At 42.8% G+C, this 16360-nt stretch overlaps 1 protein-coding gene across 1 annotated transcript in view; it reads right to left on the reverse strand.

Annotated features, from left to right (window-relative positions):
* chs1 (chitin synthase 1) overlaps positions 1 to 16360 on the reverse strand; it is a 45416-nt gene that overhangs the window by 4154 nt on the left and 24902 nt on the right. Inside the window, exons 14-30 of the mRNA XM_056279381.1 lie at positions 15991 to 16155; positions 15745 to 15892; positions 14463 to 14528; positions 14011 to 14186; positions 12927 to 12985; positions 12512 to 12712; positions 12176 to 12344; positions 11788 to 11903; positions 9097 to 9276; positions 7577 to 7681; positions 7361 to 7478; positions 6331 to 6409; positions 5982 to 6226; positions 5128 to 5155; positions 4309 to 4402; positions 3923 to 4004; positions 2301 to 2454 (exon numbers count right to left, since the gene is read on the reverse strand). Coding sequence (XP_056135356.1) covers positions 2301 to 2454; positions 3923 to 4004; positions 4309 to 4402; positions 5128 to 5155; positions 5982 to 6226; positions 6331 to 6409; positions 7361 to 7478; positions 7577 to 7681; positions 9097 to 9276; positions 11788 to 11903; positions 12176 to 12344; positions 12512 to 12712; positions 12927 to 12985; positions 14011 to 14186; positions 14463 to 14528; positions 15745 to 15892; positions 15991 to 16155 — 2185 coding nt within the window. The remainder of the gene's footprint in view (positions 1 to 2300; positions 2455 to 3922; positions 4005 to 4308; positions 4403 to 5127; positions 5156 to 5981; positions 6227 to 6330; positions 6410 to 7360; positions 7479 to 7576; positions 7682 to 9096; positions 9277 to 11787; positions 11904 to 12175; positions 12345 to 12511; positions 12713 to 12926; positions 12986 to 14010; positions 14187 to 14462; positions 14529 to 15744; positions 15893 to 15990; positions 16156 to 16360) is intronic.

Here is a 16360-nt window from a genome sequence, read left to right on the forward strand (position 1 = left end):
CCCACGCAAACCGGCAGTTCCGATAACACCGAGGGCAGTCTGGCAGCAGCCTCGCCTAGCCTTGACTGTGTTTTTAGTGTCGTCGTGTGGAGTGCGGGAAGGTGTGTTGAAGGTGTCTGGCTGTGAGAACTAGTGTTGGATCGGCTGAGAGAGCTTGGTCTGCTGCGTCCAGTGGGCCCAAGGACCACAGCCCTGCCCGGAGCTGTGCCCAAAGAGGAAACACCGAAGGTGGTCTGACAGGACGCGGAAGCAGGGCAGGCTAAGCTAACTGCTAGCCCATGCAGACCAGCAGTTCCGACAGTCATCATGGTTGGTGTTTGTTCTCCTGAACAGTGATTTTTTTTGTTTAGTTTGGATATGTGTGTTAGTTTGGGTATAAAACCATCTCTAAAGAGTTTGGACTCCACCAATCCACTGTCAGACAAATTGTGTACAAATCCTCCCCAGGAGTGGTTGACCATCAAAGATCACTCCAAGAGCAAGCCGTGTAATAGTTGGCCAGGTCACAAAGGAACCCAGGGTAACTTCTAAGCAACTAAAGGCCTCTCTCACATTGGCTAATGTTAATGTCCATGAGTGCACCATCAGGAGAACACTGAACAACAATGGTGTACAATGACAGGGTTCCAAGGAGAAAGCCACTACTCTCCAAAAAGAACATGGCTGCCCGTCTACAGTTTGCTAAAGATGATGTGAACAAACCAGTCGGCTATTGGAAAAATGTTTTGTGGACGGATGAGACCAAAACAGAACTTTTTGGTTTAAATGAGAAGCATTATGTTTGGAGAAAGGAAAACACTGCATTCCAGCATAAGAACCTTATCCCATCTGTGAAACATGGTGGTGGTAGTATCATGGTTTGGGCCTGTTTTGCTGCATCTGGACCAGGACAGCTTGCCATCATTGATGGAACAATGAATTCTGAATTATACCAGCGAATTCTTAAGGAAAATGTCAGGACATCTGTCCATGAACTGAATCTCAAGAGAACATGGGTCATGCAGCAAGAAAACGACGCCAAGCACACAAGTCATTCTACCAAAGAATGGTTAAAGAAGAATAAAGTTAATGTTTTGGAATGGCCAAGTCAAAGTCCCGACCTTAATCCAATCAAAATGTTGTGGAAGGACCTGAAGCAAGCAGTTCATGTGAGGAAACCCACCAACATCCCAGAGTTGAAGCTGTTCTGTACAGTGGAATGGGCTAAAATTCCTCCAAGCCGATGTGCAGGACTGATCAACAGTTACCAGAAACGTTTAGTTGCTGCACAAGGGGGGGGGGGGGGTCACACCAGACACTGAAAGCTAAGGGTCACATACTTTTGCCACTCACTGATATGTAATACTGAATCATTTTCCTCAATAAATAAATGACCAAGTATAATACTTTTGTCTCATTTGTTTAATTGGGTTCTCTTTATCTACTTTTAGGACTTGTGTGAAAATATGATTATGTTTTACGTCATATTTATGGAGAACTATAGAAAATTCTAAAGGGTTCACAAACTTTCAAGCACCACTATATTCTCATACACTGTGCTGCAGAGAAACCCGAACATATATAAACATGACATCACCAAGCGATATGTGAATGTAAGCAGAACTGTACCACTATGGAAAGGGTTCATGGCTACCAGTTGCCAAGAATGCTATTTGTCAGTAAATACACAATATTACCGTACAGCGTTTAAAACCCATATGAGCAGTATAAGTAAGAAATAATGAAATGCAAGATGTCTGTATCAGAACAGCAGTTCTACACACAACCTAAAATACTTTTTATTTATGCTATATAGAGATAAATTCCATCCTACTTGGGATGACCATCATCATGGTCATGTGTTGAGGAGAGATGCTGGGTATATTGGGAGAAGGATGCTGAATATGGAGCTGCCAGGGAAGAGGAAAAGAAAAAGGCCAAAGAGGAGGTTTATGGATGTGGTGAGGGAGGACATGCAGGTGGCTGGTGTGACAGAGGAAGATGCAGAGGACAGGAAGAAATGGAAACGGATAATCTGCTGTGGTGACCCCTAACGGGAGCAGCCGAAAGTAGCAGTAGTAGTAGTAGTAGTAGTTGGGATGACCATCATGATTATTATTTGTGATTATAGGCAAAGTAATTAACACAGGCTGTACAACTGTAATAACATTGGTTGTTGGGTTTATCAAATTAAAATGACCAAATTATTTAAAAAAAAAAAAAAAAAAACAATAACAGAAAAAAAAAAATCTAATCGACTGGGCCAGTATGGTTGCGGTCCACCAAGAAAACTCCCGATGCTGCTGATGGCCTGATTTTACCTGCTCAGTTAGTGCTTGCTGCAGTTCTTCGAGTTGGGTGACTGACAAAATGTCCTCTGGCCCCACTCCACTCAGTTCTCCAGTGAGTGTGTCTGTTAGCATTGAGACCAGCTCGTCACACACATCATCCTGTTTTCTTTTACGAAACGTGTATCTGAGGACAGGATTATGACAAAAAAAACCCCCCCCACACAATTACAACTGAGGCATTAAGTAGAGTGGGCCTATGTGTTCACTAAATGTAGTCGTGGAATGTAATGTGCAATGCATCTTAGGATGCTTTATTTATTTATTCAATTCTTTTAACTTAAGTGAATTTTTGTCCTTCGCCTGGTCCTCGTGTGAGTCTGCATGCATGGCCACACAAGGGTGACAGTGTGCATCTCTTGCCCATGTACTGATCTGTCTATTGTCTCTGACATACTGATGATTGCCGCTTGTCCGTGAGTTTGTGTATGGTCTGGGTAGATTGTGAAATTGAATTGCCCTTCTGGGATAAATAAAGTTGTCTGAATCTGTATATCACCACATCTGAGATGTGATTGTTGCATTTCCACACCAACTTGGAATATATATATATATATATATATATATATATATATATAGCCAACTTGGCAGCTGATGAGTGCGTGATGCACGAAACAGGCTTGTACTGCTATGAATTAAAGTTTTTTACATCTTAATATCTATCTTATCTTATATATATATATATATCTTAATGTCTTTATATATATAGTATATATATGTGTGTGTGAACATACACTAAGAAACCCATACAAAATTAATATTAATTCCTTAATGCATATGTTTTTCATTCAACAATGTATAATTTCACATACTCATTAGCAGACACACAGGCATGTAGTATTATAACTAAGTCAAAGTTTATTTTAAGGGTTTAAGTGATATGTTGATGTTTAGATTTTTTTTATTCCCCCCCTTTTCTCTCTCCAATTGTACCCGGCCAATTACCCCACTCTTCCAAGCCATCCCGATTGCTGCCCCACCCCCTTTGCCGATCCGGGGAGGGCTGCAGACTACCTCATGCCTCCTCTGATACATGTGGAGTCACCAGCTGCTTCTTTTCACCTGACAGTGAGGAGTTTCACCAGGAGGACGTAGCGCGTGGGAGGATCACGCTGTTCCCCCCAGTTCCCCCTCCCCCCTGAACAGGCGCCCCGACCGACCAGAGGAAGCGCTAGTGCAGCGACCAGGACACATACCCACATCCGGCTTTCCACCCGCAGACAAGGTCAATTGTGTCTGTAGGGATGCCCGACCAAGCCGGAGGTAACACGGGGATTTGAACATGTGATCCCTGAGTTGGCAATGGAATAGACTGCGATGCTACCCGGGCATGTTTAGATTTTTAATGCGATACATTTCAACACCCAGAACAACGCTGGGGAAAAAAAGCATCAAATTATCCCCGAGCTCTCTTGAAAACTACCTGATATCGCCATAATTCATAGGGATCAATGGCTGCTAGCTGTGAGGCAGGTCATTAGCAATAGCATGCAGCATCCGATGCTAATGACAAACTTACTGGAATTGATCCCCTGCTTGGTTAAGAGGGGAAGAAAAAAACCCATGAATTTTTAGATAGATTGAGTCCTTTTTACCGGATTTGTGCTTTTAGGTTTTTCTTCAGATTGGCATAGGTCAGCTTCTTCAGGAACTCCTCTTTCACCGGCTGCACCCAGTCTATGGTCACACAGACGCACACAAACCCATAAAGACACATCCACAGACAAACAATTATGTGAAAAATATATTTGGATTCATTGCCATAGTTTCTTCCCTGCACTCCCTTAATCCAGTTAGTGTCATTTTCTGTACTGGATTTCAAAGGAAAGAGGCATCATTTACTGAAGTTTCATCATATTGTTTTTTACTCAATTATGAATACACAAAGGTAGACATGCATGGTTCTCTCCTTGGTTTTGGTCCTAGAGAAGAACAGTCCACCAGACAGAAACATACAAACTAGTTTCTTCATGTCTCTCACCACTGGCAGGAAGCTCCTCCCTCTCCTCTGAGTCATCAAGGAATTGGTCATTGTAATCATCATCATCATCATCATCATCATCATCCTCATCTAGTCCATCCGTCCATCCATTAGCTGAACCGCTTATCCTGTTTTCAGGGTCGTGGGGATGCTGCAGCCTAGTTAATACACACGGGACTAATGAATGAAATCATTTAATGATCTTTATGATTAACGTCAACAGGTCATGTGTTTTAATTGCCAGTAGCTCTGCCACTAGGTATAAAATAGAGGGACAATTTTACTGGAGAGTCATAGTTTAAAAAATAGTTTGTGTATTTTGAATACTGTCTTTTCCGGCTGACTGCTGCAAAGCCACGAAACACAACTCTTTACAATCGGTCAGTTTAGCTTTGCGGAGCTGGTTTTCTACCAGCCTGCCATCTTTAAAGCTTATTTTCTTCCAGCAACCCTGCCAACTTCTGCATGTTACATTATTTTGAAGTGTTTAATTAATTACAAATCAATTTACCTCATATCATGAAGACAAACTACACCAATTATTAAAGACTGCGGGTTAAAGCTACAATATGTAAATTTATCTACTTAGTCCAAAAAAAAAAAAAACACATCCATGGTAATTGTACAAATTGCTTCTCCAAAAAAAAAAAAAACCATCCATTTTTATGTTTTAAGAAATGTGATAGCCTTAGAAAATCTATTACGCTGTGGTCTGAATTCAAACACTACAACAGGTCCCACATGGGAATGTACGCTTACGCAGCCAATTAAATGTCTTCGTTTCAACGGACCCAACCTTAATTGGCTGCTAAAGCGTACATTCCCACGTGGGAAACGGCTTTTGTGTCTGAACTCAAATCACAACATAACAGATTTTGTCAGAACCAGACCAGTGCTCTTAATATCATTGTACTCTATACAATGGCAATGAAGGCTTCTTATTTTGTAGGGCTATCCATTGTTTCTTCTTTTGTTTTCAGGAAAAGCAATACTTTGATTGGCATACTTATACAATTCCTGTGGATGTTTTATTCATGTTTTGGATGTTTTTTTGTTGTTGTAATTTTCCCCCTTTTTCCCCCCCAGTTGTATCTGGCCTTACCTGCACTCTTCCGAGCCGTCCCGGTCGCTGCTCCGCTCCCCTCCCCTCCTCTGCCGATCCGGGGGAGGTGCAGCCTACCACATGCCTCCTGCGATACATGTGGGGTGGCCAGCCGCTTCTTTTCACCTGACAGTGAAACAGGCGCCCCAACCGACCAGAGGAGGCGCTAGTGCAGCGACCAGGACACATACCCACAGCCAAACATTTTGGCTGTGGGTATTTCTCTTTCCCCTGATACTTTTGGGGGGATGAAGCTTGCCCTCACCAAGACTATTTAGGATGACAATATTTTAAGTGTCAACACGTTGCTTATATTAATCTTAGAATGTGAATTATGTCTATTTGTCTTTTTATGTGTTTGTGTGTGGATGGGTGCATGTCCAATCAGGCCAAGGCTACCGCTCAACTGATTGAATGAATACAGCACTATGTTACTGGCTGTCTGTTCCACTGTCCATCCGACTATACGTTCCTATTGACTGAATGACCTTATGGCTGACCAAGCGGCTGAATGACAGACAGAATAATAAAATCATCGAAGAAATAGAAATACATCAGCATGAATGGATACCTGTCTCTCAAAGCCAAATCCTTCCATCCTTCATTTCTTCTTCTCTGATTGTCTAGTTGATGGTCCTGATCCCTAGCCGCTTCTTCAGCCTCTTTTTCGGTAGTTTCCATTATGGACTGAGGCTCCACCCTTGGAGGCTGAGTTACGTCCTGGTTTGTAACAGGAAGTGGAGGGCCCTGCACTGAGTTCTGGCCAACTGCTGCGGTGATCTGTTGAATCATCAGATTCTCTGTTTCCTGTGTCACCTGCAAAGAAATACATTGGATAAATGTTATTTTGTGTCTTTGCTTGTGTGTGTGTGTGTGTGTGTGTGTGTGTGTGTGTGTGTGTGTGTGTGTGTATACAGTACCTGTATCTTCATGTCCCAACAGCAGATTTTACAGTTTTTATCACACAGAATATTCCTGGTTTTCTTCACTTCATCTACACTCCTGATATAGACAGACATAGACAGGTTTACTCTCACCCGTGCTATTATGAGACCTCAAATTATATTTACAGATTTTTTTAACAAAGAAAATACATATTTAATGTTTTAATTTAATCTATCTGAAATGAAAATTCAAAATGGCACAATCTCGAGTTTATTCCTTGGTGGCCCGTCTCACAACGTGTTGGTTTGACCACTGAATAGCTGGTTGACAACAAATCCATCCTACCTTAAATCTCTAGTAACTACATTTAAAATAATGATCCAAATACATTTTATAAGAATGATCATACTGATTGTTTTCTATAAATTTGTATTGACCTAATATTGGCCAGTGAATTCATGGTTCACAAAACAATGTCCACTCTGTTGTATATAATTTATCCCTGCGCTATAGTCTTTATTATTTGTCCGATTCCTTAGCTCTTTAGATCATCAGCATGTTGAGCAAGGATGTTATCCATCTACTGTACACTGAATAATCCACCCATCCATTATCCAAACCACTTATCCTGCTCTCAGGGATGCTGGAGCCTATCCCAGCAGTCATTGGGCGGCAGGTGGGGAGACACCATGGGCAGGCCGCCAGGCCATCACAAGGCCCCCCCCCACACACACACACACACCTAGGGAGAACTTAGTTAAGCCGATTCACCTGACCTACATGTCTTTTGACTGTGGGACAAAACCCGAGCACCCAGAGCAAACCCACGCTGACACAGGGAGAACATGCAAACTCCACACAGAGGACGATCCGGGACGACCCCCCAAAGGTTGGACTACCCCAGGGCTCGAACCCAGGACCTACTTGCTGTGAGGTGACCGCGCTAACCACTGCGCCACCATGTCGCCCACTCTGAATAATGTTTTTTGATTTTAGAGCATCATATTTATAGAAAATCATTTCTTATTACTAATTCTTCTACTCAGAATAATAACACTGCATTACTTGTTGGATTCCCTGGTGCCCCAGGACACTATGTTCATGTTAACCAGTGAATAGATGGTCAGTAGCAAGTAGCCACTGGGGATGCAGATGAAGTACATCAGACCATATATAATCAAACCTGAGGGAGAAAATAACACATTAAAAGACATAACATGACAATCCAATAATTTAACATACTAAGATGAGATAAGATGAGAAAAGACAAGTTAGTCATACCAAACTCTTCAGGGTGCAGAATTGCTGTCACAAAATACATTATTGCCATGGAAACCAAGAAGAGACCAGTGGGTGTTATGAAGGTGCCTTGTACCACCATATCACCTAGAAGGGGTGAGCAACGGGGGTTAGGTAACATAATAAATAAACATGTAATGAACAAATTATAAGGGCCATCTATGTTGCAAATCATAATGCTGTTTCAGAGACTTAAATTATGTGCCTTTTCTGTCCCTTCCTTGATAACCATTGTATTTGATACATCTGATACCACTGATACATCCACACCTCCTCTCCTCACTCATCTGACCAGCATCCTAAACCCCAAATACCATACTGACATAACAGGGTTTGCTTTTAAACTTTTTGATTTGATCCACAAAAGTTAGGATTAGAATCGGGACTGGTTATTTGATAAACGGAATCGGAAACTGGAAGTGGAACTGATTTAAAATACAAACTACAGATGACCTTAAAAAACAAAACAAAACAAACAAAAACCAAAGCAGAAGGGCTGTCATGAAGGAGGATGAATGAAATGCTTGTGATGGTGATTCTGGAGGTTGGGTTTGGCTACACGAGGTATCCCTCCATTGATACTGAGCTACATATATGAAAGGAAGGAAGCTCAAACTTAACACAAAACACTGAGATGTTGTTTGTTTGACTGAAAATATTATTATAATGACTTTTTGGGGGGGGGATTTTCCCCCCTTTTCTCCCCAATTGTATACGGTCCAGTGGCTACCCCCCCCCCCACACACTTCTGCCGATCCGGGTAGTGCTGCAGACTACCACATGCCCCCTCCGATACATGTGGCGTCGCCAGCTGCTTCTTTTCACCGGACAGTGAGGTGTTTCACCAGGGGGATGCGGCACGTGGGATGGTCATGCTATTCCCCCCAGTTCCCTCTTCCCCTGAACAAGCGCCCCAACCGACCAGAGGAGGCGCTAGTGCAGTGACCAGGACACATACCCACATCTGGCTTCCCTCCCACAGACATGGCCCATTGTGTCTGTAGGGACGCTCGACCAAGCCAGAGGTAACAAGGATTTGAACCGGCGATCCCCGTGTTGATGGACTAGACCGCTACGCTACCCGGACGCCCCTATCATAACATTATTATGACATTATTATATCCAGAGTGTTGCATTACATTTATTGGAGTTGAGTATGAAGTATGGTCTTCAAACCTCTCTTGTCCCGCAGTTTTCCTTTCTCCCTTCTCCTTTTTCCTTCTTTCACTTTTTTTTTCTTTTCTAAATCCTTGTCAACAGTTACACTGCAAATAGTAAATTCAAAGATGACTTTTTTGGTTATGTCATCCCTGTTGCTTCATCCTTACTTTTATCAGTCCCTCTCCATTACACTCTCCCTCCATATTTCTTTTGTTAAGCTTAGGATCCACTGTGTGACTTCTGCCTTGCTCTGCTGACTTCATGAGGTAGTGTTTACAAAGATCTTCTCAAATTTGGGTGGAACTCATGTCAGCTGCATGCAGTTGCAGGTTTTTACCCACCGATGATAGAAAAGAAGGATGCGGTCATGAGGAATGCATAAAAAACACTCATAATGGCAGCGATGGTTATTTGGGTGTTGGGCTTGCAGAAAAAGCAGATCATCATGTAAACCACAGGAGGAATGGCTGCGATGATGATGGAAAGTGTCCCAGAGAGTTTAAAGACAAACTGGAAAGCACCTGAGAGAGAGAGAGAGAGAGAGAGAGAGAGAGAGAGAGAGAGAGAGACATCCCTGAAACACAACAGATGAACATGGAGAGCTACACTGCAAAAAATGAAATCTTATCAAGTGAAAATATCTTGTATTTGGTACAATAAGTCCAATATTGAGTAGAATTATCTTGAATTATCTTATTCCACTGGCAGATAATTTTGCTTATTTAAAGTTTTTTTTCCTGATTCTGGTCAATTTAATCTTGTTTTAAGAAAACAAGATTACCATGTATGTATTTAAAACAAGATTAAATTGACCAAAATCAAGAAAAAAAAACTTGAAATAATCAAAATTATCTGCCAGTGGAATAAGATAATTCAAGATAATTCTACTCAATATTGGACTTATTGTACCAAATACAAGGTATTTTCACTTGATAAGATTTCATTTTTTGCAGTGTAAAAAGATGTATATATGCATAGATAGACGTTGGCTATGTAGACAGAAAGAGACAGGCAGCAGGTGAACAGACTTGATAGATGGATAGCTTGAATGATTTCCATGATGAAGTTTCCTTTAGAGTTGTTGTTTTTCAAGGGCAGGTTTAAGGCAACTGTCGAAGACTGACAAATGTAACACTAGTGCTCCTGATTTGTTTAAGTGCATATCCCCATATAGACTCCAGAGGTTTTTCTTTTTGATATTCTCCTGTTCTGGTGTGCCCCATTCGCAGTTCTCCTGGTTCCTACCATAGCACAACACCAACTGGAGTTGGGACATGGCTCAAAATTTTCCTTTGGGCCACCGCCAACCCTTCAGTTGGTGACTGCCAATGTATTCAGCAGATGTTTAAGCATTACAGCTTTTGGCTGAAATGTCTGCTTGCTTGTCTGCAGTCAAGTCAAAAAGAAATAGCAAACAAATTTTGGTAATGAACCCATGCCATCGCTTGCAGCCTTCATATGAAGAAACAAGTTGGAATAATAGAGCTAACCTGCTAGGCTGTCAAATGCTCCACGTTACCATAACAAATGCGTGACTTGATGGGTATGCGGGAGCTTGTGTTGTCAGATGCAGGCTACATGTCCTGAATGAAGCCCGGCTGCATGTTCCACTGCAACTATTTTTTTGTTTTTTCTTATCCCCCCCCCCTCTTTTCTCCCCAATTGTATGCGGGCAATTTCCCCACCCTTCTGAGCCGTCCCGGTTGCTGCTCCACCACCTCTGCTGATCCGGGGAGGGCTGCACACTACAACATGCCTCCTCCAATACATGTGGAGTCGCCAGCCGCTTCTTTTCACCTGACAGTGATGAGTTTCGCCAGGGGGACATAGTGTATGGGAGGATCACACCATTCCCCCCAGTTCCCCCTCCCCCCTGAACAGGCGCCCTGACCGACCAGAGGAGGCGCTAATGCAGCGACCAGGACCCATAACCACATCTGGCTTACCATCCGCAGACACGGCCAATTACCCCACTCTTCCGAGCCATCCCGCAGACTATCACGTCTCCTCCGATACATGTGGAGTCTCCAGCCGCTTCTTTTCACCTGACAGTGAGGAGTTCTGCCAGGGAGACGTAGCGCATGGGAGGATCACGCTATTCCCCCCAGTCCCCCTGCCACAAACAGGTGCCCGACCGACTAAAGGAGGCGCTAGTGCAACGATCAGGACACATCCCCACATCCGGTTTCCCACTCGCAGACACAGCAAAGTGTGTCTGTCGGGACGCCCGACAAAGCCGGAGGTAACACAGGAATTCGAACTGCCGATCCCTTGTTGGTAGGCAACGGAATAGACCGCCATGCTACCCGGACACCCGTTCAACTGCGACTTTAAATGACAAACACACTTATTTGCATTACATTCGATGCCTTGAATGCTTGAGGATGCAGACATTTAAATAACCAAAATAAAGGTCTTCAAAAATAAAGGCAAAAAAAAAAAAAATATCCCTCAGTGATCGATCTAGCCCATCGCCAATTCCTTATATAGTTTTCCATCAGCCCAACCCTAACACATACAGTAGCTGGGTATGTCAATAGCTTCCAAGTGTGTCCTCCCATACATGTGGGGCCAGCCAGCTGCCACTTTTCAGGTTTTTCTCGGAGAGTTCAAGATGTGCAGAGGTGTAACGTGCTGTCGGAGTCAAAACTTGCAAAGGTGAGACAGGAGACCCCCTCTGGCTAGCATCCCAGGATCACAACACCGGGATTCAAACTGAGAACCTCAGTGTAATGCCCACATGTAACAGCCAAATAGACCTCCAACCCACAGTTTTTAGAGAATAATAAGAAATAACTACAGAGAGTGCGATAGGAACAACAAGATTATTATTATTACTATTAGCCCACTTACAAAGATCTAAGTTAGAGTTTAATAGCGCTGAAGCAAGCACCATGATAAAGGGGGGATGGCTAGAAACAGTCAGCCCCCTGCAATCATCAGAGGCCTATGGCAGAAGTTGATAGAATGATAAATGACTCGAGAGTGAACATCTATTAGAAGAAAAGAGAATAGAGGAGAAATGAACCTACCTGCTATCATTAGCGTCACAGAAGCAGGTCCGAGAATGGATGAACCCACCGTGAACATCTGGTAGAAGATATACAGTCTGGAGATGGAGATGTTTCTCTTCACTGTATCTGGTCCACTATGATACACATCCCAAACATAAGAAGAGTCAAAATCAAGTAATAATTTTAACCATAGTATAATTGCAAGCATGCGGTTGAGGATGGAAAGCATGGAGGCGATCTGACTTTGAGCGGGTAAAAAACAGAACAAGTGAACAACTGAACCAATCAATTGAATCAATTAATCAATCAATCTACCAAACAAACCAATGGCGCTATTATTTCTCATATTTCTATTATTACTGATGATGATAACACACATTAGCACGGGTGAGCCCAACGCGTTCACCTGTGCAGTAGGTCCAGCGTGTTAGCCAGGGTAGAGGGTCCCCATCGTCTCCTCTGGTTATAAAACTCCTTGAACTCCTGTGGTGAGTTGGTGTAAGCATCTGATGCGGCATTGTACTCCACGCGCCATCCTTGCTTAAGTAACAAGGTACATAGCCAGCGATCTTCCCCTGGGAGTGAGTACATAGACAAAAAGGTCAACAGACAGATAAAACAAGGGGAACAAGGCAGGAAAGCAAGAAGGCAAGAAAAATGTGACAACAATGAAGATAACAAAAACGGAGACAGCTACCTTAATACTGTGTTTGTGAGTGTGTGTGTCTGTGTGCGTACCGACCCTGGTCATATTGCACATATTCAGAAGCCCTGGTTGCAGTGGTTGTGTATCTCTTTATCACATCATCATCCATTAAAGCGGACCCTCTGAACAAACTAAAACACCCTGGGCTGCACAGCACAGAGCCGAACACATGCTCTGCTGTCTTCTGCAGCCAGTGGCCAACAGCATATTCAAACTTCTGGTACCAAACCATTGGACCTGGAATGGTTGAGGGTAGGTCAGTTGTCAGATCAATGTTAGAGAAGCAGTGATAAAATGAAAAGGAAAAATAAAGGGAACAAAAAATGGGAGTTTTACTTGAGCCAGAATACATTACAGAATACAAACAAACCAAGTAAATCATTAACTAACTTGTAAGTTAAGTTAAAATCCTATGTGCACATGTCTAGAACACAAGAGTGATATTACTCACCCATGCCGGTGGGGTGTATTCTACCACAGGCCGCTCCTACATTGTCGTACATCCTCAGCCTGTCAAAATTCATTTTTAGCAATATCATTTAAGGATGTTTAATTATGCTAAAACTCTAGGAATTGAACTACATGATTGGGGCTAAATAAATGGCTTGCCCGTTTACTGACCGACAAGCTCACTGTGAAAATGAATTGCTCATAAAACTAGATATCAGAATCAGAATTATGTTTATTGGCCATGTAGGTTTGCACATACATGAAATTTGACTCCGGTTTCATGGCTCTCTGTGTACTTAACATAGGATAACAAAACAACAGATATATACACAAGGATGACTAACTAGATATGTAAGGAACTGACTGACAGATTAATTAACCCCCCCCCCATTTGTATCCGGCCAATTACCCCACTCTTCCGAGTTGCCCCAGTCTCTGCTCCACCCCCTCTGCCGATCCGGGGAGGGCTGCAGACTACCAAATGTCTCCTCCGATACATGTGGAGTCACCAGCTGCTTCTTTTCACCTGACAGTGAGGAGTTTCACCAGGAGAACGTAGCACATGGGAGGATCCCGCTATTCCCCCGTTTCCCCTCTTCCCTGGGCAGGCGCCCCAACCGATCAGAGGAAGCGCCTAGTGCAGCGACCAGGACACATACCCACATCCAGCTTCCCACCTGCAGACACGGCCAATTGTGCCTGTAGGGACGCCCGACCAAGCCGGAGGTAACACAGGGATTCGAACCGGCGAGCCCCGTGTAGGTAGGCAACGGAATAGACCGCCATGCCACCCGGACGCCCTTAAAAACCATCTTATCAACTGAATTCATTTATGAATCCATCTTTTATCAAGATGGGTTGATCACTTGTCAAGATCAGGCCAGTAAGCAGCCATGTTACGAAACTGATAAAAAAGAAGCGGAGACTCTTGCCCATCTCCTAGTAAGATCCCTGATTTAGGATGAAAGTGAGCGTACTATTGACGGCCATGATGTAAACGTCATCAATCAGATGTGTCCTTCAGCAAGTTATTCATCCAGTCAGTGGGTCAGTTAGTTGGTGAGATATTTTGTTAACGCTCCTACCTGTCTACCAGAAGAATCAAAGCTTTAGGCTGGAAGTCAGTGTCTCCGTCCAGAGCCATGATGTAAACATTTTCATCCAAGATGTATTTTCTCTTGTCATCATTGTCCTCCTGACGCAAGAGGAAACTCTCCCCATCCTGAGAGATCAAACTGGCTCTGCACGGGTTATTCTGGCGCTGTGGAGAGCACACACAGAAATCACCGGCGTATTTATTTTTAAAAAGAGAAAAGACATTATACGTAGACATGCATGACAGTCAGAAACCGAAAGTTATAAAGAGGGAAGGGTTGGAGGATGCTGCAAAAATTGTTTCAGTGTTGGGATGAGTATAATATACACACATCCACAATTGCATAGGTGCACATGTCTGGTAACTAACTACATAACAAATGATACAATACAATAAAATAACACAAAGCAAAAGACTGGAATAGGTTAGAACTTGTCTTACTGCGATTCTTAGAGGGGTTTTCCCAATGTAACCCTTCCAGCCCAGCAGATAATACAAGTACATGATCTGAAAAACAAAGTCACACAAAAAGAACATTTGAAATGGGGTCAGTGAAAGCAAACCTTAAAATATTGAACCACCGACATTACCGTGTAATAATTAAAACCGGAAGACATTCACAGACACAAAAGTGGCATCAATCAGACATTTCCCTGAGTCAAGCGGACCAGGAAGTGCAGTGAGAATCGCACCGGCTCTGATGTTATGACTTGAGGAGTTCAACACTTACACCAAAAAAACGACCAAAAGAAAACCAACAACAAAAAAAACCAACAACAAAGAAACAGGAATGGATTTCATCATAATAATCATGAAAGCTGCGACTGTAATTGCTGAGGGCGTTTGTTTTTTGTTTCTGTTATTCCCTTGCTATGGAATAAATGCATCAAATCACACGGCAGCTAACAGAAACTACAGTATATTTTGAAATGCTGAAACAAAGACTATACCCAACTGGGTTAATAGGAATAATTGAGGTTAATTGGGATAATTATCCCCAGCTGGGATAATTGAACTTTATAATAGTAAGTAAACTACTTTTTCAGTCAAGGTCCTCTTGGACAGCTGGCAAGTAAGTACTGCTACCACCTGTCACAGAGATTTCTGTCATGTGGTGCTTTTGGGATCCTCAAGTATGTGTACGTACTTGTATGTGTGTGTACACCTAGAATAACCTTTTTGCCTTCCTGTCGAGTTTTTTTCATCAGATTATTGGTGAGCACACAACAATGATTTTCAAAATCTCAGCAGTCGACAGCATTGCAAATTTAAGCCACGCCTTCTCCATCCTAGTTGTGCACAAGCTATATGATATGATTAGGGAGGACGAGTATTCACAGAATCACAAATCACAGGATCCTTCCACCAGTTGTTGCTGATGAACTCAGATCAGATCCCAGTGGTGTGTGCCGAGTTATCAAAGGGACAGAAGTGCAGTAATAACTTTTGACCCTAACGTTTGTTTACACTTCCAAATACATGTTTCGGATAACTGGGTTACATTGGACTTGCTGAAACATGTCCCGTACTCATGTTCAGTTGTCCCGTTAAGAAACTGTGGCACAGTCGAGTACTGCAGTGGCCTCGTGTCCAAAATCTCAAAAATGAAGCCAGTGACATCATAACCGATATGCGCGATGGCAAAAACTATGAAAAAAGCTCCAGGTTGTAAGAAACTGGAATTATCGTCTAATCCCCCCCCCCATTACCCCCACCCACATACCTGGGACCATCTCTTCTTGTTCCTAATGAGTGCTTTGTCTTTGAGATGGATGTACAGCATGTTCCCTTCTGGCATGAAGAAGATCAGCCTGCCCCCATAGGGAGTCTCGATGATCGATACATCATCTGGTTCTTTATTGGTAAACACCCTGGATCAATGAATTGATGGGTTGATGAATGGGTGGATGAACAGATAGAAAATGTATATAAAAATAGATAAGACAGCTAGGTAGCTGGAGATACTCACCTGTATACCTCTATGACAACTTGAATTAAGTCATTAACGTATGTGTTGACCACTCGCTTTCCAGAGTCCTTATCAGTCATAAAGGAATCGTCCACATAAATATGACACTCAAAGTCAAAGCAGTCCAGGTGCTCCTCCTTGGGGTCGCCTCGATAACGGTCCAACCTGAAACAAGATATCAAATAAAATATCAGTAACGCACATCCAAATCCTATATAATAACAGCTTACGAGACACTCATCAGCACTCACTATTATGAATATCATTAAATGATCAAAGTCGCCTCATCTTTGTTTGCGAATGAAGAAAGTAAAAACAGGAGAATTATTATTTCTCTCTTTGTTTTTGTTTTTGGAGATTTTTACCCCCT

This window comes from Lampris incognitus, chromosome 4, assembly GCF_029633865.1.
Source record: "Lampris incognitus isolate fLamInc1 chromosome 4, fLamInc1.hap2, whole genome shotgun sequence".
Lineage (NCBI taxonomy): Eukaryota > Metazoa > Chordata > Actinopteri > Lampriformes > Lampridae > Lampris > Lampris incognitus.